This window comes from Suncus etruscus, chromosome 7, assembly GCF_024139225.1.
Source record: "Suncus etruscus isolate mSunEtr1 chromosome 7, mSunEtr1.pri.cur, whole genome shotgun sequence".
Classification (NCBI taxonomy): domain Eukaryota; kingdom Metazoa; phylum Chordata; class Mammalia; order Eulipotyphla; family Soricidae; genus Suncus; species Suncus etruscus.
The window spans coordinates 62583130-62606432 of record NC_064854.1 but is presented as its reverse complement, the minus strand read 5'-3'; the positions used below and the strand labels follow the sequence as shown (position 1 = coordinate 62606432).

At 35.1% G+C, this 23303-nt stretch overlaps 1 protein-coding gene across 1 annotated transcript in view; it reads left to right on the top strand.

Annotated features, from left to right (window-relative positions):
- Positions 1 to 23303, top strand: part of MEI4 (meiotic double-stranded break formation protein 4) — a 145755-nt gene that overhangs the window by 47598 nt on the left and 74854 nt on the right. Inside the window, exon 3 of the mRNA XM_049777634.1 lies at positions 19615 to 19746. Coding sequence (XP_049633591.1) covers positions 19615 to 19746 — 132 coding nt within the window. The remainder of the gene's footprint in view (positions 1 to 19614; positions 19747 to 23303) is intronic.

The window sequence follows — 23303 nt, the reverse complement described above, 5'->3', positions numbered from 1 at the left end:
TGATCACTACGTCAGCTATGTTCACAAATGCGTTTTTAAGAGTTGAATCATACAAGTAAAAGTGTTTATGAGCAAGATGTAAAGAAAGCATCTCTTTAATGCCAAGGAATGAAAGTGAGTTAGTCAATGCATTTCATTAGTATTTATTTGAGCACATATTTATCTAAATCTTAGATTAATATAAATAGGATATTTATATATAATATAATATATATAAATATATATAATATATATAAATATATATATATAAATATAAAATAAATATAAATAGGATAATATAAAAAATAATTAGACCTCAAACTTTGGGGACCTTTTTAATATCTATCTTATTACTGTAATATTATAGCTATTAAATAAAAACGTATCTTAAATTCTTAATAAAGTATTATATAAATATTGGTCACAAAATACTAGTGGCTACAAAGTAATAAATTTTTAAGACATAAAAGTAGCAATATCTGTCGTCTGAAGGTTATAAATGGTTTCTTTTTACATTGTGAAATTCAACAGCCTATCCCCAGATTAATGGATTTTAATATATCTTCTTGATTAGCATTCTTGCTGTGAGCAGGAAGAGAAGAAAAAATTTATCAAGTTAAAATCAGAACCACTTATATTGAAATTTATTGCACAATTGGCTATAAAAGAGTATTTAATTAAAGTTCAGCTGTGTTCTAATTTTCTTTTATCAGTTGATTAAATCTGTGTAAATATATACATAGGCATCATTTCATTGTTTATAGATGTACCTCTTTTAATGGAAAACAAGTTTTTCTAAGCATATATTGATTTGTTAATATGTGATGTAGTTAAGAACACAAATTCTTACATTTGATTCTCAATTTAGGTTGAGTCCTGACTTCACTATTCACTTGTTTTTCTACTATTCAATTTACTGTTCACATCTTGTAAAAGAGGGCAAATAATTATACCTGATTAATAAGAATGCTATAAATTTAAGTAATCTACAGGAGCCCCGTATGGTTTCAAAGCCTAGTCAGTAGTGACCTCTGAGAGCAGAGTCAGGAGTAATCCCTAAATTCTTTTAGGTGGCCCCCAAAACAATTAATTAATTTAGAGATAAGTTCTCTAACGTTAGTAACTAAAGCATGTTTCGATGTTACTTGCGTATAAAGCTATATATGATATTCAACTATGAAGGATTTTGTAGAACACAATGATTACAATAAAAATAAAATAAACTATATATGATAAGGTAATTTATATACTTTTATTGATAAGATAATTTTAAAATACTCTATTATAATTGTTATTTAATTGGAAATTTAAGGTGTATTCTGGTGGTGCTTAGGGGCTTTTCCTGTCTTGGTGCTTTTGAGTAACACCCTGTGTTTGGGTGATTGTATGCAATGCTGGAGCATAGAATTTGGGTGAGACACATCCAAGACAAATAAATGCATATCGTCTATACTCTCTCTGACCTCAAAAAAATTGAAAATAGGTCACCTTAGAGGTACATCTTAAACAGTCGTAATTTTTGTTTTGTTTTGTTTTGGGGTCACACGTGGCAGTGCTCAGGGGTTACTTCTGGCTCTACACTCAGAAATTGCTCTTCACAACAGCTCTTCACAACAGCCGCAGGAAACAAACTCCATTCGGGACAGCCTTGATACATCGGGACCAACAACAAGGCCCAGCTCTAACGTGATATCCTGACAACGAGGAAAATGCGAACGTCTTGACCTTAGAGCAGATTAGCCTACCTTACCAACTAACGACAAAACAAGTCTTGGCACCCTTTGGTAGGTCCAAAAACCAAGATCGGGATTTGCAGATGACTGGCTGCTAGAACCACGACCAGACTGTATACATCTTGGGACCAATAAAAGAGCCCTAGTTTAGGGTTTGAAATATGACCTGCACAATAATCATGATCCCCAGTCCCAAAGGTCTGGCAGAGACGATGGTAACGGAATGGGGCTTTTGGAAGCACAAAGAAAGACGCTATCCTAGGTGCCACCCTAGGTTCAGTGCAAAGATCAAGATCATCAACCACAGAAGATGGATTAAAATGACACTGAGGTAACAGAACCTCTAGAACCACAAAGACTGACTTCATCATAAGTCCCACCTCAGGATCTGTGCAGATACTGAGACCTCTAAACACAGAGCAGAAGTCTTCCACACACCAAAAAAAAAAAAAAAAAAAAAAAAAAACCACCACCGGGAAAGTAAAGGACCCTGATCCTGAGCAAAGTCTAGAGTTGATCCCATGACAGTATGCTCCAAGGACGGAGAAACCCCATATCACTTAGGCCAAGTGAATTCCTTTTCGAATGACCCCAATATTTACTGTGCCAGGGCAGGAGGGAAAAAAACAAATACAAAAAAGCACAAAACCTTGGTTATTTTTTATATAAATATATATATATTACCTTTATTTATTATTGTTATTATTTTTTTGATTTACCTATCTATTTTGGTCGATTTCTTTGTTTGGGTGCGATTATTGAAAGTGTTGTCCCCAATTATACTTACTTTTTTTTCTCTCTTCCTTTCTTCTCTTTCGTTATGTGCTATGCCATGTTTCTCAATTCAAGACCATGGCGTGATTTTTGTTTGTCTGTTTTTGTTTTTGTTTTTGTTTTTGTTGGTTTGTTTGTTTTGTCTGTTCTTTGAGGTGCTTATCGATATAGCTGGAGCCCTCACTGGATATTTGATACTTCTTTTGGTACTAGTGGAGTGTTTCACCTTCTTTTTCTCCATCTCCCAAATTGATGATAAGAGCCTTTAGAAGGACTCTGCCCATTTTCGGGGTATTAGACTCTTACCCCAGTTTATCACTTTTCTCTTTTTCAAACAAAACCACGCAACTTGAACTAGCTAGTCCTGCCTCCAGTTAGAGGGGGAAATAAGGGAGGCATCAAGACGAAACAGGTGCAAGACTACTAAGTAGTGGGTTGGATACAGAGGGGACCACATATTCTAGCCGCCCTGGGGTGAGGGAAAAGGAAATGGGAGGTAGGACAGAAACGGAGGTGTAGGGAGGACAATTTGGTGATGGGAATCCCCCCTGATTTTTTGTAAATATGTACCTAAAATATTATTGTCAACAATATGTAAGCCACTATGATCAAAATAAAAATTAAAAAAAAAAGAAATTGCTCTTGGCAGACTCTGGGGACCATATGGGAGCTGAAATTTGAACCACTGGGTCAACTGCATGCAAGGCAAGCGCCCTACTGCTGTGCTGTCTTTCTGGCCCCAATAGTCTTAATATTTTGACAGATAATAGTAGTATTAGTAAGAATGACTATTGTATTTAATTTATTTAATAATTATTAATTATTACTTAATAATTCTTCTATTTTAGCCATAACCAAATGTGCTTAGGGTTTACTCTCGGTTCTGTGCTCAGGGATCACTCCTGGCAAGGATCAAGGTGGCATGTGTGGAACCTGGGTCAGCTGTATGGGAGATAAGCAGCCAATCCATCATACTATCATACTATCATACTATCTCTCTACCAAATAGTCTTTCCATGCCAGTAAGTAAAGATATGCAACTATTAAACAGGTTTGCTTTAATATGTTTGCTTATTTATGATATATTTTTGTAGATAATAAATTCTTATGCCATATAGTCTATTGCCTTAGAATCCTGGCAGATACTTATGGAAATCTGTTTGAAAGAAGATAGATAAAAACCCTGCCACACCCTTTTTTTAATTTATTTTATTTTCTATTTTTAAATCTTCTAGATAGGAACTCCTACCTTTTTCTTTTTTTAATAATTATCTTTATTTAAACACCATGATTACAAACATGATTATAGTTGTATGATTATAGTCATGTAAAGAACACCCCCCTTCACCAGTATAACATTCCCACCACCAATTTCCCAGATCTCCCTCCTCCCCACTCCCCCACACCTGTACTCGAGACAGGCTTTCTACTTCCCTCATTCATTCACATTGTTACGATAGTTTTCAGTGTAGTTATTTCTCTAACTGCACTCATCACTCTATGTGGTGAGCTTCATGTCATGAGCTGCACCTACCAGCCCTCATCTCTCTTGTCTCTGAGATACTGTTAAAAATGTCTTTCGTTTTTCTTAAAACCCATAGATGAGTGAAACCTTTCTGCATTTTTCTCTCTCCCTCTGACTTACTTCACTCAGCATAATAGATTCCATGTACATCCATGTATAGGAAAATTTCATGGCTTCATCTCTCCTGATGGCTGCATAGTATTCCATTGTGTATAAGTACCACAATTTCTTTAGCCACTCATCTGTTGAAGAGCATCTTGGTTGTTTCCAGAGTCTGGCTATTATAAATAGTGCTGCAATGAATATAGGTGTGAGGAAGGGATTTTTTTATTGTATTTTTGTGTTCCTTGGGTATTTTCCTAGAAGTGGTATAGCTGGATCATATGGAAGCTCAATTTCCAGTTTGAGAAGGAATCTCCATATCGCTTTCCATAGAGGTTGTACTAGATGGCATTCCACCAGCAGTGAAAAAGAGTTCCTTTCTCTCCACATACCCGCCAGCACTGTTTGTTTTCATTTTTTGTGATGTGTGCCAGTCTAACAGCGTGAAATGGTACCTCATAGTAGTTTTGATTTGCATCTCTCTAACAATTAGTGATGTTAAGCATCTTTTCATGTGCCTTTTGGCCATTTGCCTTTCTTCTTTTACAAAGTGTCTGTTCATTTCTTCTCCCCATTTTTAATGGGGTTTGATGTTTTTTTCTTTTATAGTTCTGTCAGTACCTTGTAAATTTTGGATATTAATCCTTTATCTGATGAGTATTGGGTGAATAATTTCTCCCACTCAGTGGGTGGCTTAATATAGTCTCATCTGTTTATCTCTGCTTCCACTTGTTTGGAGAGTGCTGTTTCCTCCTTAACGATGCCTTTAGTCTCAATGTCATGGAGTGTTTTACCTAAATGTTGTTCTATATACCTTATAGTTTCAGATCTGATATCAAGGTCTTTAATCCATTTGGATTTTACCTTTGTACATGGTGTAAAAACGCAGAATAGTTTCACTCATCTATGGGTTTTAAGAAAAATAAAAGACATTTTTTAACAGTATCTCAGAGACAAGAGAGAGACAAGAGGCTGGTAGGTGCCGCTCATGACGTGAAGCTCACCACATGGAGTGATGAGTGCAGTTGGAGACTCCCACCTTTTTCACAGAACTTTGGAATATGAATCACTTAGTTTTACCTCATATTTCTCTGTCTTACTACAAATTGAGAAAAGAAAAGAATAAAAGTGGATAGGGTCCAGAAGCCAAGTGGTCTCAGGTGCATTGGGTGGGGAATAAAAAGTGAGAACTAAATACCCAAGCCAAAGTCAATGACAATAGAATCAAGAGACCTAAACTATAACAAGCTAAACACAAGGACCTGTTACACTGGTAGACCAGCGGGCTAAAGGCAGAGATATGGGATGCATGCTGGGAACTCTGGTGGACGGAGGTCAACACTGGTGGTGGGAATAGCCCTAATTCACTGTCACTATATACTAAAATATAACTATGAAAGACTTGCAATTCACAATGGCCTTAATAAAAAAAAAGAAAAAGATATATAGGTGTAGAAAATATAGAGATTAAGGAATTTGCCCATGGTTCACTCCAGTTTCTATTCCCAGTACTACTCACCTGAGCACTGCCAAGTGTGGCTCAAAATTCTAAAAATAAATATAGATAAGATATATAATAAAAATAGGTAATAATTTTCTGTGACACTAGATAAAACTTAGTTTTATAGCATTTTTTCCTTGCTTGAGTAGCTGTCTTTCAGCATGGGGTTACTATTCATGAGTGATTTTCCCTCCACTCCCTAATAAATTATATTTGCAGAGACACAGAATAAAGAACTGTTACTCAAAATATTATTATCACTCAACAATAATGAAACAGATACCCCAATTAAACATTGAATCAAAGATCTAAATAAACCCTTCATCATTCAACTTAACCTGGTGGATGAACATTTTAAAAGAAGTTCAGCATCCTATGTCATTATGAAACCTTAAATTAAAAATGTATGCCACTACCAAATAGAGTTACCAAAATCTGTATAACAAATACCAGATAAGCTCTGAGGATATGGAACAATAAAATTCATTTAATGCTGGCAATCTTGTAAATATTGAGCTTCTTCAGATGAATTTGGCAGTACATACTTGCAGTACCACAAGAATTACTCTTAAAATAAATTCTTACTGTAAGAATATGGGGTGTTAGGGGCCACAGCGATAGCACAGTGGTAAGGCATTTGCCTTGCACACAGCCGACAAAGGATGGATCCTGGTTCGAATCCCGGCATCCCATGTGGTCCCCCGAGCTTGCCAGGAATGACTTCTGAGTGCAGAGCCAGGAGTAAAGCCTGAGCATCGCCTGGTGTGACCCCCTCAAAAAAAGAATATGGGTATATATAGGTTTCATTATTTATTCTTGAAAAACTAAACACTATACATCTATCATAAACTCACATCACTAGGGAAATCCATAAATAGTATATTCCTTAGTTATCAAAATGTTATATATGGAAAAATTCCTTAGATGATGATGAAAATAATTTAGTGAGGAAACAGTAAACATAACTTTAATAGACAAAATAAAATATAATAAACAATTTGCATAGATTATTGTATAGAAATGTATTGTGTCAAGCGTGCATTATTTTTCCCTCAGGGTATGACCCTATCTCCCCATCATATGGGGTGCAAGGGATCTAACCGGATCTACAAAGTAAATGGCCTACCTGCTGTACTCTTGTTCCAGTCCCCAAGTTTGCATTCTTGACTTTATTTGTAGTCAGAAGTGATTGAAATAACCTAATTCTAAAGTAGATCATGTCAGGGTAAAATGAAGTTTGTTCCTTGCTGGTTAAGGGTAAAGATGCCAGGTAGTCATCAGGGTGTTTAGACTGAGCAAATATATGGGAATTCTCTTTAAGAATATCATAGACATTCTTGAACACATATATACACACATAATTACATGCCTAATTTATGCAAAGAGGGTAGATCACTAGGATCATTGATTCTATCTCCTAAAACAACAACAGAAAGAAATCGTAAATAAAGCAAAACTGCCCACCACTCCTTCATAGTATGGTAATTGTTTTCATATGGGAAAATTATATAAGTGAAATATACAGAAATTTAGGGGCTAAGTTCCGTGATTTTTTTAGGTACATGTTAATAAATGAGGTAAATGATAGGGATGGGAAGAATTTGCCATATAATGACTTAGCCAGCCACCCTGATCTGTGGGTTTGCTACTACAGCCAGCCCTACTTATCAGAAGATTCAACCAACTGAAATAAAAAAATACATGCTGTGTGGTAAAACTATAATGACTACATCCATACTGAACATGACTTGCCCATTTTTTGTCATTTTTCCCAAAACAGTAGAGTATACAATAGAATATATAACTTTTTCCCTAAACAGTAGCATCTATAAAAACAGAGTATATGACATCAGTGGATTTTGTATTTAGGGGTAGATGTGAGTGTGGATGATGTTCTTGGAATCAATACTCACAGGTTATTCAGGAATGAACATAATTTTTCAAACATTTTTGCATCTGCAACCATCAGTAATTTACATTTAGTTTCCTTTAATTTCCTTATCTAGCTTATCAGGGAAATATTGAATTTCTGAAAAATTTGGAAATATTCCTTTCCTTCAATTTTTTAGAAGACTTCAAAATTAATTTAGAAGACTTTGAATCAATTCTCCTTTTGAAATATTTGGTAGAATTGACCAGATAGTATATTTTCAAATACCCACAGATTTAATTCAGAGACACATACACTAATTATAAAATCTAACCAATTAAACTTAAAAATAAAGCATAACTTATTGAATGGAAACAAAATATATTAAACTTGTATATCTCTAAAGACATTATGCATTGTACATATAAAATATATATTAATAAATAAGAAAATGAAATTTCAAAAGATTATATAATATCAATTTAAAACAATATTTTACACAGGGAATAAGGGGGGAAATGTTCAGACACAGATATAGGGAAAGATAAAATAGATAGAGGATATTTAGAAATCATCCATGATTTGGTTAATTTCTCCATGCCCTGCCAGAAGTGATTCCTGGGCACAAACCAGGAGTATGGCCTCAAAACAAACAAAAAAATCTGTGCTATATGTAGACATACTCAAACACAGGAGTATCACATAAATATTATTACACCACAAGAAAAAGAAGCTCTGTCACTTACAACATTTTTAGACTTCAAAGGCATTATGTGAAGTGAAATGATAGATGGAATAAAAATGATATATGTCATTATATTTGGAATCTAAAAAACAAAACTGGTATAACTAGACAATGACTTGGAGGGTGGGAGATGAGTTAAAATGTGGCAATGAGTTAAAATGGGTAGGTAGTTTACAAAAGTTTCAAACTTTTATTTATAAGGTGAACCAGTCCTAGGGATTTAATAGATGAATGGTACTTAGCACTAATAACACTAAAATTCTTGAAAGTTGCATAGTATATATATATATGTGTGTGTGTGTGTGTGTGTGTGTGTGTGTGTGTGTGTGTGTGTTTAACTTACATGAAGTTTTAGAGATTTAAAGTAAACCTGAGATTTAAAGTAAACCTGCTTCAACAAAACTACGCCTGCCCAGTGGGGCCCGATTGTGAAAAATTGTGAGTGCTGCCTGTCTGTGTCTTTTTACTATCCTGTTGCATGAACCTCTTGGGAGTGGGCCGAAAAGAGGCTCTAGAAAACTCGCTCTCCCAGAGACCAATTCTAGGGCAGAAACTCCATAAGGTGAAAACCGGCTGTGCTTTGCAGAAGCCAGGTCCCCTGTTTGTGTCGTCAGGCTGGGAAAATCCATGAAACTACGCCTGCCCAGTGGGGCCCGACTGTAAAAAATTGTGAGTGCTGCCTGTGTGTCTGTCTACTATCCTGTTGCGTGAACCTCTTGGGAGTGGGCCAAAAAGAGGCTCCAGCAGAGCACTTATCTCGCCCTGCACTCTTTCTAAGAAAAGAACACCATCGCAACAAGAAGAAAAAAATCACACTAAGAACTGTGCTGGATCACTGAAGCCCAGCATTTCTCTCCGGACTATCTTCTCGGCTGCGTGCTCGGGCCTAAGATTTAATTCTGTGTGAGGCTTCAATCATGGAGGACTCCCCTCCCTTGGAGGCAAGTCGACCCATCCAGAAAGGGCGGAGCCAGAGGAGTGTTCTGTCTGCATCATTTAGCCAATAAATACCACCACAACACGTAGAAAAACCCACAATACAAGTGTGACATTGGGGAAACAACGCAGGACAGCATCAGATATAGAGAATGCTCTACCAGAGAAGACCTACCATTTCTTTGGCATTGACTTACTCCAAAGAGTACTCCCAACACCCAGGCAACTCAGCAACAGTCTGCATGCAGGGCAGATCGCTCTGCATTTAATGATATGCTGAAACTAGAGAATGCTCCACATCAGCCTGACATCGACGAAAGAAATGCAAAGAATCCAGAGTCTTTAAATATAAAAGTCTGATAGCAACTGTAGCTAAAGTGTGCAAAAGTTTCACCGGGACCTTGAGAATGACTAAAGTTGGATAGACTGGTATGCCTGGAACCCAGAGTCTGTCTTATGCCAATAAACTTCTGGGGTGAGGCCTTTTTGTAATCAAGTCAAGGACTTTTTTTCCATTTTCTCCATTTTTCTTGACCTATGCAAACATTGGCGATTGCCACTATTACACCTTTACTATATTTTTTTTACTCTTATCCTTTAAGGAAAAAAATACAACTTACTGAACTTAAAACAAATTACTGTAGTAGAATGCCTGTCTCGAATACAGGTAGGGGATGGGAAGGGGGGAGGGGGTAATGTTGCACTGGTAAAGGGGGGTGTTCTGATTATGACTGTAATCCAAATATGATCATGTTACTTAAATAAAAAATATATTCAATAATAAAAAAAGAGAATGAAGATGACAATTCTGATGACCAGATAATGACCAACCAACTAATCAACCTCTCAGATAAGGACTTTAGACTAGAAATATAGATGCTCAACGAACTCAGAGATAATTGCTTCACTATTATATATAATATATAATATATATAAATTCATTTATAAATGAAGCTGTATCACTTATATATATTTATAATATATAATAATATATATAATATAATATATAATATATAATATAATATATAATATATATAATATAATATATAATAATATTATATAATATATAATAATATTATAATATATATAAATATATATATAAATGAAGCTGTATAACTTGCACTTCTTAAATTGTGTAATATATAAACTATTTCTAAATGTGCTGAAAAGGAAAGGGGTGGTTTTATGTTTCTTCTAGTTGTCAGAATAAGTTGCATGTTTTTATGACACTTTGAATTTCATCAAATATTCAGTAGCGCAAATATAAGCAGTAGCCATACTTGCTTTTAGCATATTATTATCTACTGTTTCTTGTACTAATACTGTACTATTACAATTTGAAAGTTTCTTTTGTGGTAGATAATTCACAGACCACCTTTGTTTGTACTTTAATCCTTTTGGCTGTAGTTAAAAAAATCTTAGTCCTTTACCACATTAAAAGGGTCCCAGGATTGCCTTGAGAATTCTAGTCTACTTTTCCTGTTTGCCAACAAAGAATTCCAACATTATCCATTTTTGAAAGTTCATTGATTTGGCCTTATTTTGATTTTCAGTTTTTAGTTGGACTACTAAGGATCTTTTCAAAATATTTGAATTGTTCCAGACTGAAGGCACAGTGGAGAGGGTGCTTGCCTTGCATGCTATTTACCGGGATTTGATCCCAGACTTCCCATGTGGTCTCCAGAGCCCACCAGGGGTGATACCTGAACAAAAACCAGGTAAAACCTTCAAGCATTGCAAGGTGGAGCACCAAAACCAAATAAAAAATGATTTGAATTAAAATTCAAAATAATTACATTCATTAAAATATATTTATCTAGAGTTAAGACAAAAGTTGGATTTTCCCTACTCTCTGCCATACTAAGATATTATCTAACCAGCTAACCCAAGAATTATTTAAGTACTCAGGAATATACTTTGCCAGAGTGCTGTCTCTAAAGTTTCTTACTAATCTATAGATTATTATCTGATTATAGATATAAATTTTTACAGTAAATGATAAATCCTGCTGAGCATGGCCATTTGTTTTTATTAAAATATCTTTAACCTTTATTTTATTTAAAATAAATATTCTAATAAAGACTGATAGGGGCTAACTAGTGTTTTAAAATTTCTAATATAAGTGTCATATTTCAGTATTTCTTAAGCAATATGCAGTTTCTCAAATGTTCTTTATCTTCATTAATGATAAAAATAACCCACTGTTACATGTTCACTCTAAATTTATCCAAGAGTCATGTTTTTAACTGTTAGAAAAGTATTCTTTCACATCAGGATCAAACTGAATTGCATTTTGATAGCTTTTTAATATATCTTGCCTACCATTAGCAGCATTGTCCATTAAAGCAAAAGTGATCTATCTTTACTTTTCAGTGGATTCTTAGTGGTAACCAGGACTCATCAACTACTGATAAAAGGATTCAGTGCAATTAGGATATGTTCTAAAGAATGAATGACTATATCACCATTTAATTCTGATTTCTACCTTTATTATTTTCTTTTAGCCCTTTGTAAATTGTAATTTGTTGGGTCCTATCTTTTAGAGTTATGAGCTCCATGAATAATTTATTACAATGAACCTTAATACATTTGGATAATATGAGCATTATTTTATGTAATTAATTGTAATACTCACTTCTACTCACTCTAACATAGGTACTCTTGAGTGTCTTTTTTTTCATATGGTAACTTATTTAATTTGAATTATTTGCTTTTACTCTCCTTGCATTCAAGTTTTAAAATCTTGTGAAACAGTTCTGTTCTAGAGCACTAACTGGTTCTGCTCTCTGTTGCAAGTCAGCCCCTGAAGAGGTTGACTGATGGAGGGATGGAGGATGAGGTCTTTCCCCTCCAGCTCGGAGCACGCATCTGCCACCCTGTCCAGCTGATGGTTCTGAGGTGAAACGGCGGGTAAACAGCTCGTAGACAGTCAGGCTTGTGGAAATATTAGCTTTATTCGGTGGACAAGACTGAAGTCCAAAGACTCAGCATAAGTTCCAGCCAAAAGCCTCTCGCCTTCCACAGACCCTTGTTTTTATCCCCCAGAATCAGGTACCACCCAATGGTGGGATCAGATACCACCCAATGGTGGAAGCAGAGTCAGGTACCACCCTAGGGTGGGGGCAGAATGCCAGGTCACACCCTAGGGTAGGGCACAATCACCAATCAGGGTAGGGTCAGTAACATAATAATCCCAAAAATATTTACATACACAACACTGCTCTAGTCCTGAAGAGCCAGGGAATGCACAAGACTACTCACTTGGCAATAAACAGAAAAGCCTTGATTAGATTTAGAAGTTCATTCTCTGGATATTTCTGCTTACAAATGACTTATCTGCTGTGATTTCTTTTCTTTTCTCTTTTCTTTTTTTTTTTTGGGGGGGGGGGTTGTTTGTTTGGGTTTTTTTGGTTTTTGGTTTTTGGGCCAGACCCAGCAATTATCAGGGATGTGGTAATTCCTGGCTCTGCACTCAGAAATCAATCCTCACAAGCTCAGAGTACCATGTGGGATGCCAGGAATTGAACCACTGCATCTGTCCTGGGTCAGCCCCATTCAACACAGTCCTAACACTGTGCTATATATCTGTCCCCTGCTGTGATTTCTCATATTTTGATAAATACATTTATATAATAGCTGTAGTTAATATTGTTGAATGGTAGAAAATTTTATTCCTATTCATTTTTTTTCAGCTTCTCAGAAGTCATATTCTCTAGAGAGATTCCCCTCCCTTAACTTTTGGTTTTCTTGCTTTATAAAATGAATAAGCAAAGACAAATAGAAAATTAAAGTCAGTGAAATATAAAATTATGTGTTTCAGAAAGTTGAAAATACTTACTATGCAACATGTACCCAGTTTTATAGCCCTCCCCATTTTTCTCTATATATCTGACCCTCTCCCCCCATTTTTTCCTTCTGACTGTGTTGGTTTGTTAATAGAAACATAGAAATACAACATATAGGAACAATTACAACATGTAATTAATGTCCCTATCAAAATTGAACAAGTGATTACACATTTTTCCTTGAATTTTTCTGCATGTATTCAGGGTTTTTGAGTCATTATTAATATAAGAAACAGTTTTAATAGCTATCTTCATATGGGTACTTTGGTGGTGATGAGATCTAGTAAATTTGTATATTAATACCATAAAATTTAATCATATGTTGTAACCATATCTTATTAACTGTAATAACATTTTCATTTTTTAGAATCATGGTTGGTAATGTTTCTGCCATGACAAAGGCAATAAGATAAAATTCCAAAATTTTCTATTGTAACCACTATAGCACTTTCCAGTGATTCCAAGTAAAACTCATTAACATTTTTCCAGACTCCTAGTACACTGATTGCTTTATTATGTAGCTTTATTCTTAAGGATTTCCTATAGCTTTTTACTCGAAGTAACTTTTATCCTACATAAGATCAGCTGATTAGGAAAATTGTATTGATAATGTGATGTTAATTACATTTTGAACTCTTTCTTTTTGGTATAGGAAACATGCCCAAAGAATGTTCAGATGTATATTCTGCAGTGTTCTGTAGACTAATATTTTTTATTAACCTTTATTCCTGTTTTGCTCTCTTCTTTATTTACTTTCTCAAATAATAATAGCAACAACGTGATTTGCAAAAATAAGTCACCCTGTGCTACAGAAGTAAAATATACAGACTTCCCCATCAGTCACTTCACATATTGTGATATAATTTCATGATTATATGATGATCAAAATTATACAATTCTACTTTCATATACTGTAATTTGTGAATTACATGAAGAAGAAAAAAATCATCTGTCATTACCTTCAGCTCTGCTACTTGTTAGAAGTCCATAATTTCAAATTCACTTGCATTCATATTCTCCTATGTTCTTAACCAGAACATCAGGGTATTTTGGAGGTTCAGAATCCTGGAAACCAATCTAACAAAAACAGTGTACTAACAGCAACTTAGTTAAACAGAAAAATTACACTACTTTCTCCTAGGTCAGTGCAGTCTTTATCCTCATTTTATCCTAATTGGTTATTTAAAAATTATTTAAAAAAAAAAAAAGAAATCTCAGATCAAAATGTACATAGTGTTGATTCTGCTAGGAAAGAAACTTCCTGATGATAGTACAATAGTACTCTTTCCTTTTTCTTTCTTTCTTTCTTTCTTTCTTTCTTTCTTTCTTTCTTTCTTTCTTTCTTTCTTTCTTTCTTTCTTTCTTTCTTTCTTTCTTTCTTTCTTTCTTTCTTTCTTTCTTTCTTTCTTTCTTTCTTCTATCTCCTTCCTTTCTTCCATCTTTCCTTCTTTTCTCCCTCCCTCCCTTTCTTCCTCCCTTCTTCCCTCCTCGCTCTCTCCTTTCTTCTTCCCTCCCTCCCTCCCTCCCTCCCTTCCTTCCTTCCTTCCTTCCTTCCATCTTACCTTCCTCCTCCCCACTCCAAGGAGCTTGGGCAAGAGCCAAAATAGTAAAGTACAAGACTAGAATGATCCCTGACACTGCATGACTCCTCTCTCTGGCACTGTCAAACGGGGACCCAACTCTGCTAGAAGTGGCCCCTACTTGAGTTTTTTTTTGTTGTTGTTGTTGTTTTTTTCAGGGGAATGCCACACTCAGCAGTGTTCAGGGGTTACTCCTGGTTTTGTGCTCAGAAGTCGCTCTTAGCAAGCTTGGAGGACCATATGGGATGCTGGGGATTGAACCTGTGTCAGTCCCAGGTTGGTCACATGCAAGAAAATGCCTAACCACTGTGCTATCACTCCGGCCCCCCTACTTATTTTTTTAAAGGAGAAAAATGTATGGTAATTGAATTTTATTTTCTAAGTCTTAACTTCTGTACAATTCAATACATAGACAGACCTATTTAGCATGCAGGTCAGAATATCTATCTCTGCATATTTCAAGACTATAATGTATGTCACTGATCTCTGTGAAATTTCCTGGTGAGTATAGAGATCAAAGCACCATGGGAAAGGCTACAGCAATGACTCCATAAAGCTTTGGAATACCTTTACAGACATAGGATGTTTTCACAAAATTCAGAATGAGCCAGAACATTGGAACCTTTGCCACAATCTATACAACAATGTATGCTTTGGGCCCTGATTCTCTTCTTCCATTAAATAAAAATCTCAAATAATTCTCATCAGCAGAACTCAAATCATATTTGAAATTCTAAACATAGAGGAATATGTGAATTTTTTTCCTCTCTGGTTCATTAAATGGAGGAAGGTGCACTTTATTAAAAGAAACAAAACAAAATAAATATGTCTTAGTTACATGGTAAATGAGTGAGACCCCCTACAGTTTCTGGCAAAGTAACTTCACAAAGAGTATTCTTGTACCTTTCTCTTTCCATGTCACTTTCTGCTCTCTTAAAATTCCCAATAGTTAGACCAAAGAGCAAGTATAAATTAGATTTTAAGGTGGAATAGAGATAGTTTTATAATGTACACAGAATCTTTATCTACCTAAATGGTTATTGTCTGTAATTATTGCTTTTGTATGAACTTCTGTGATATTTGGGAAACTATAATTTGCAGAGAAAATATGGAAAATCTCTTGGGGTGAAATTTTTTCTCAGTAGTGTAGTCATGCTAACTCTAGAAACTAGATTTTATTTTTAGTAAAAAAAAACTTCAGAAACACTGAATTAAACTTAGATAACTGTTTTGGGGTTTTTGGGTTTTGTTTTTGGTTTTTGTTATTTTTTGGGGTTTTTTTGTTTGTTTGTTTTGAGCCACACCTGGTGACACTCAGGGGTTACTCCTTGGCTATGTGCTCAAAAGTCACTCCTGGCTTGGGGAACCATACGGGACGCCAGGGGATCAAACCGCGGTCTGTCCTAGGGTCTTAGGCTAGCGCCGGCAAGACAGACACCTTACCGATCTGCAACACTGCTTCGGCCTCTAAACTTAGATAACTGTTAATATTTTACACTATCATCCTACCTTATAATAATATTTATTATTATACTTGAATACTTAATAGATGCCTCATACCATGATAAGTATTTTTTTCTATTCAGCACACAGCTCTGTGAGATAGGTGATAGGACAATTTTTGTGTGGAAATTACAAGTTTTGTCTAAAAGGTTAAGTTTCTGGTACACATTCATATGTAGAATTGAGAGAGAATTTGCCTCAGTGCTATATGTGACTCCAAATCAGTTTGTTACTTCCTTCCTTTTAACATAAAATCTCTTATTTTACTGTGAACATTTAAAAAAACTTACCTTCTTAAAGAATTAAATATTGGAGACCTAGGAATTAGATATTGGAACAGCCTTAAAAGAAGCAAAATTGAGGACTGATCCTCCCTATGGCATATGGTCTCCCAAGAATGATCTCTAAAGAGTTAGGAGTAAGCCCTGAGTACAGGCAGATATGGCCCCAAATCCCTTATCCAAGTTGACATGAATAGTGAAAACCTCAGTGAAATACTCAATTTGGAGGTCAGAGAGTAAAGCAAGTAAAGTGCTTGCTTTGCGTATGACTCATCCATCTATGCTAGGCATGATCTCTAAGCTCAGATCCAAAAATAAGTCCTGAGCACTATAGGGTGTAGTCTCCCTAAAATAAGAAATAATGATTGCCTTTTTTCTGTAGGGCTCAGGTCAAAGTCCACTTTTATTCAGGTACAATGGAAAATGTTAAAAAAAAAAATCTAAAATCTGTAAGTGGCCCCAGAAAACTATAGATAGTTGAGTCTTGGTTATATGTTAAAATGTTAGACTGGGAAGTTTGAGAGATAATACAGGGGTTAAAGCACTTGCCTTGCTTACAGCCAACTCTGTTTCAGTCCCTAGCATCCCTTAGGGTTACCAAAGACCTCCAGACATGACCCAAAACAAAAATATTTAAACAGAAATTAGAGTGATAGATAACTATGATTTCTTGTGATGACACATTTATATTTTACTATTAAGTTGATTTTTAAAATGTATAAGAGCTAGTTGATCATGTCCAGATTAATAAAAATAACATTTATATTGAATTATAAAATTTATTTATATTATTTTTGTTTTGTTTTGTTTTGGGGCCACACCCAGTGATGCTCAAGAGTTAATCCTGGCTATGCCTGGATGGAACCAGGTTTGTCCTATATCAGCCACATGCAAGGAAAATGCCCTACCACTGTACTATCGCTTTGGCCCCTCATTTATATTCTTATTGTTTATTTTTAAAGTATATTATTAAAGTATTTATTTGAGAAATAACTACATATTAATGCTCATTGTATAGGACATAGTGGTACTTAATAGTTTTATATAGCATATCTTCTTACCACTACATTTAAATGTATGTGAAAGCAAATTCCTCAATAAATTTAAGCTTGTATACAACAATAGCCAATAGGTGCCTTTTTGTGTATTTTGCAATATTTCTTGAAGTGTCATTTTTCCTTTTTTTCCCTTTTTTATAATTATCTTTATTAAAGCACTATGGTTACAAACATATTTGTAGTTGGGTTTCAGTCATAAAGCGAACACTCCTCTTTACCTTTTTCTAGCTTTATTAAAGAATGGACTTAATAAAAGTTGTTATTAGCCATAACAGATTTAATGTGATTAATAATCAAATGGTACTTTCTCAAATAACTAAGGGAAATAACTAAGGGATATATTTTATTATCACCCACTGCTCTTTTAATTTGTTTATGATGTGTACTTTCATTATCTCTGGATGAAAACTTAGAATTCCCAGTTTTTCCTCAAAAGCTTATGGCTAATAGCAAAGTCACTCCAAATTCCCCAACTCACTCCAAATTTTAGCAGATATGGCTGAATTGATGATGTCTCCAAAGATTTCTTCTATCTATATATCTGTATCCTTAATTATATCCATCTTTCAATGGAGATGAGCCCTTAAAGTGTGTTTTATTGTATAAATTATGTATGCAATTGATTACCTAAATTATTTTAATACTGCAGCCAATATTTGTTTAGCTCCATCATATATTGCAAAATACTAACTTCATAGAAAATCCTATAACATAATTATTCAAGATATCTGTTGCTGGGGAGAAGAAATGAACAGACACTTTGTCAAAGAAGAAATACAGGGACCAGAGAGATAGCATGGAGGTAGAGTTTTTGCCTTGCATGCAAAAAGATTGTGGTTCGAATCCCAGCATCCCATATGGTCCCCTGAGCCTGTCAGGAGTAATTTCTGAGCGTAGTGCTAGGAGTAACCCCTGAGCACTGCCGGGAGTGACCCAAAAACAAAAACAAAACAAAACAAAGGTGAAATACAAATGGCCAAAAGACACATGAAAAAATGTTCCACATCACTAATCATCAGGGAGATGCGAATCAAAACAACAATGAGGTACCATTTCACACCACAGAGACAGGCACATATCACAAAGAACAAGAACATTTGGTGTTGGAGGGGATGTGGAGAGAAATGAACTCTCATTCACTGCTGGTGGGAATGCCATCTAGTCCAGCTTTTATGGAAAACAATATGGAGATTCCTAAAAAAAAAAAAAAAAAACCTGGAAATTCAGCTTTCATGTTATCCACTGGAAATTCAGCTCCCATATTATCCAGCTATACCACTCTTAGGGACATACCTTAGGAACACAAAAATACAAATCAAAAATCCCTTCTTTACACCAATATTCATTGCAGTGCTATTTACAATGGCCAGACTCTGGAAACAACCAAGATGCCCTTCAACAGATGATGGCTAAAGAAACTATGGTACACATACACAATGGAATATTGTGCAGCCGTCAGGAGAGATGAAGTCATGAAATTTTCCTATACATGGATATACATGAAATCTGTTATGTTGAGTGAAATAAGTCAGAGGGAGAGAGATAGACACAGAATAGTCTCACTCACTTATGGGTTTTAAGAAAAATAAAAGGCATTTTTGTAATAATTCTCAGAGACAATAGAGATGAGGGCTGGAAGGTCCAGCTCACAAGATGAAGCTCACCACAAAGAGTGGTGAGTGCAGTTAGAGAAATAACTACACTGACAACTAACATAAGCATGTGAATGAATGAAGGAAGTAGAAAGTCTGCCTTAAATACAGGTAGGGGATGGGAGGTAGGCAGGTGGGAGATTCAGGGCATTGGTGATGGGAATGTTGCACTGGTGAAGGGGGATGTTCTTCATATGAGTAAAACCCAACTACAATCATGTTTGTAATCAAATTGTATAAATATATTTAAAAAAGAGATATTTGTTGCATATCTGAGCAGCAGAATGATATCAAGAGATAGTACATTTGTGAAGGCACTTGTCTTGCATCAGGATTTGATCATCAGTGCATAAACCAGAAATAAGCCCTGAGCCCTGCTGAGTGACCCAAAATTGAAATAAAAAAGGTACTTTAGAATGACTCAGAAGTACAATAACACTTTCCATATGCCTCATAATAAGGTCTTAGAAATTGTTCTCTTATATATCTGAGATATTTCAAGTATTTTATCTTTAGTTTTTCATCTTTAGTTTCAGATGCAACATTATATCTCTCAAAATCTGGTAACCCTGGGAAGTTGCAGCGTATTGAGAAAATCTGTAATATCTCTGCTATTATCAGAAGTAAACAGTTTTACTGACAAACTTGGTACCATCAGTCAGGTACGTATAACTGTGACTTAAAACTTTAACTCAATCTAGTTAGTATATCTGTGGACCTTTCTTTCCCTCTCACTGCCTCTCTGTTGTTAGATTTATTTACTCACTATTTCTCATGTTTCTGGAAGTTATTAATGTCTACTAAAATTATAGAGGTCAGTTTTGAAAATAAATTGATTGAATTATTCATACTTATACATATGTACCAAAGTGAAGGTATATTTAGATGAATATGAATGGCCTAGTCTTCATAACATGCTGCTAAAGCCAAAGCAGTGGTAAAAGCAACCAGTAACCACTGGTTTTCACCATTAATGAATTAATCATGAAAATTATCTGGCTAATTTTTAAGTAACCCATTACCAGCCCAAATGCATCTCAATTAAACGGAGCTCTCTGGAATTAAGATGCAGGTATTTGTAACGTTAAAGCTTTCCAGGTGATTCTATTATACAAACAATGTTAAAAACCCCGTGCTGGAATAAGCTTTTTAATCTTTACATTCTCAAATATCACCATTGACAAATGTGTTCAAGGAACAGAAATCATTCCCATATTTCACTGTTGACAATGGGATATTATGTGTTTGCTTTATCAGCTTATGTAATTATCTTGCTGTCTCCATGCTAGAATTATAAAGCATAATTTAGAGAAATCAGAGTCAGAAATGTTTTGGTAAAGAGAAAGAATAAGAAGCATATATAGTAATAAATAGTTTAATAGCTTAGTGTTAGGCCCTGAGCAGTAGGATAGAAGGCAAAAGACAGCAGAAGCTGGAAGTCTGTAAACAGTTTCTCCAGCAATTCAGCTGCTACCTTTCTAGCAAGAGCAATCTGACTGGAAAGGAGTGACAGAGTTTCTTAGCCCCTCCTATCACTTCAGCCTGGGGCTTTCTATACCCCCAAGCCAACTGCCATCCAGAGGTTACAAGGCTTCTGATAACTGACTTCTTCACTCTGAAAGGAAGGGGACCAGAGAGTCTCTTTCCTTATATCTAGTACTAACAACTAAATTCTCTATATTTAATAACTCCCAAAATATTACATAATCTAACTTATTCAATAGTGTATTATTTTATAAATCTTACAAGTGATAAACTTTCTGAAATCTATGTCAGATATTTGTTTAGAAAATGATTAATTACTGAAGGAGCTAAAAATCCTTTTTTCTGTTTTTTTTTTGGGGGGGGGGGGACACCCAGTGACACTCAAGGGTTATTCCTGGCTATGCACTCAGAAATTGCTCCTGGCTTGGGGACCATATGGGATGCCAGGATCTAACCCAGGTTCATCCTGGGTCAGCCACATGCACAGCAAACATCCTACTGCTGTGCTATGACTCTGGCCCCTAGAAGTCCATTTTAGAAAGAAATAATGTATTTGCTAAATGAATTTACTATTGAGAAAAAGAATGAAGTATTAAAATATCTGTGATGTTTCTAATAGTTCCAAAATCCAAAAGTGTGTAATGTAGCTTTTAAGTTCTTAAGGAAACTTCATGGGAAAGAAACAGCTTTAAATATCAATTTGATTTGAAAAAATAGTGAAAAACACAATATAGAAGCACTGGGTATTATTTAAACAAAGTATGTGGGCCAGATAAATAGTACTACTGGTAAGTTCCTTACATGCAGCTGAACTGAGTCCTGATACCTAGCACCACATAAGGATCCCAGAGTTCTTCCAAGTGTGATCATTGAGCAAAGAATCAGTATTCAGCCCTGAGCACAGCCAGGTATGACTCTAAAACAAAATTAAATTAAAAAATAAGGGCCCGGAGAGATAGCACAGCGGCATTTGCCGATCAGGACCAAAGGTGGTTGGTTCGAATCCCGGTGCCCCATATGGTCCCTCGTGCCTGCCAGGAGCTATTTCTGAGCAGACAGCCAGGAGTAACCCCTGAGCATCACCGGGTATGGCCCAAAAACCAAAAAAAAAAAAAAAAAAAAAAAAAAAAAAATTAAAAAAAATAAAGTATCCTTAATACTGGATAAATATGATTTTTTAATTCCAGGTATTAAGCAGTACAAAATTATAATGTGTAACCTAAGAGGAAAAAAGTGCTCTTAAGTTCTCTCATTGCCTTCACATTCATACTGTATGCAGACAAATTGTACTATGAATTGCAGCTCTGATACTGAGTAGAGTGTAAACAGGTTTCTAGAAGTCATGGTATAGGTAGTATTTCTTGTTTGAGATTCAAAATGTAACTATAATATTTATTTCAAAAAATAAATGAAATTTCCGTATGAAAATAAAATTAAAACCAAGTCGAAAGTATATTCAGAGACCAAAATTCAGAAAATGTTTTCTACATCAGGAACATTTTTAGATACCTGTTTAACTTGTTAAATGTATATGATTAAAATCTAAACTACCTCTGAAAAAATAAAATCAAGTATACTTCTGTATGAAAATAGAGCATGCCAATTAATTATTCTAGACCTGAAATGCGTTTGCATGTACTTTTCTCAAAGTAAACTAATTTTACATATTAAGGGAGCATAGCAACAAAAATAAATATTTTTAACAGGATAAAGAAAACTGTTCTGATGTTCTGAGTGAGAGAGAGCTGACCTAGTTCAGCTGAGAAAGGAATGAATGTTATTGTTGTTCACTGAAATTGAGGAAATGTTTATCATGCCTGCGATGTAGAACTGTTTGTGTTCGTCGGCTGTCTGTCAGCTATACTACAGTTTAAAGCAGACTGTGCTCACGCTGTCTTAAGGTCTTCTGGACATCAGTTTGTATTTTACTTGTGATTGTTTAATAAGAATTTAAGAGGAATTCCTGATACTCAGATCTAACTTAGATTAGCAGCTACTTTGTAATCACTTTTTTCCCATGAAAACAGTATTAATCAAGGATGAAACAAAACTTAAAATATTCAAAATTAGCCTCAAATTTTATATCACTTAATGGCACTTTTATGCTGCTACTTATTAAAAAACAACAGATATTTTTATGTTTCTACTTCTGTGTACTCACTTGGCATATTGGATGTAAATTATATTAGGACATTTTCAACATAAAGGTTGGAATATTTCAAAGGCATCTTTATGGATTTATGTAAGCATTATGGCTGAGGCCATGAGCTTTGGAATCAGATGCATTATCACTGCTACAATAGTCTCTCTTGACAACACATCAAGTCTGAAAGCTCTAAAATGAATTACAAGTTACAGCAACACAGTGACAGAGGAACATGCTAAATTAACCATGAAGATAAATTTTCAACTTTACTAGAAAAATTGCTCATTTTTTAACAAATAGATTGCTTTTGTAATGAATAGTGAAGGAGGGTGAAAGAAAGAAGGATTTAGTTTGAAAATGACATACTTATTGCTGTGCATTAGGATTAATAGACTGTGGACCAATATAACCTTCCGCCTACTTTTATAAATTAAATTTCAGTGTAGCAAGCCATGCCCATTCAGGTATTTATCTAGCTTTGTCTGTGGATTTTTCACTACAATAGCAGGGTTAAAGATATGGCTTGTAGGGGCCAGAACCGTGGCGTAGCAGTAGGTCATTTGCCTTGCAAGCGACTGACCTAGGACG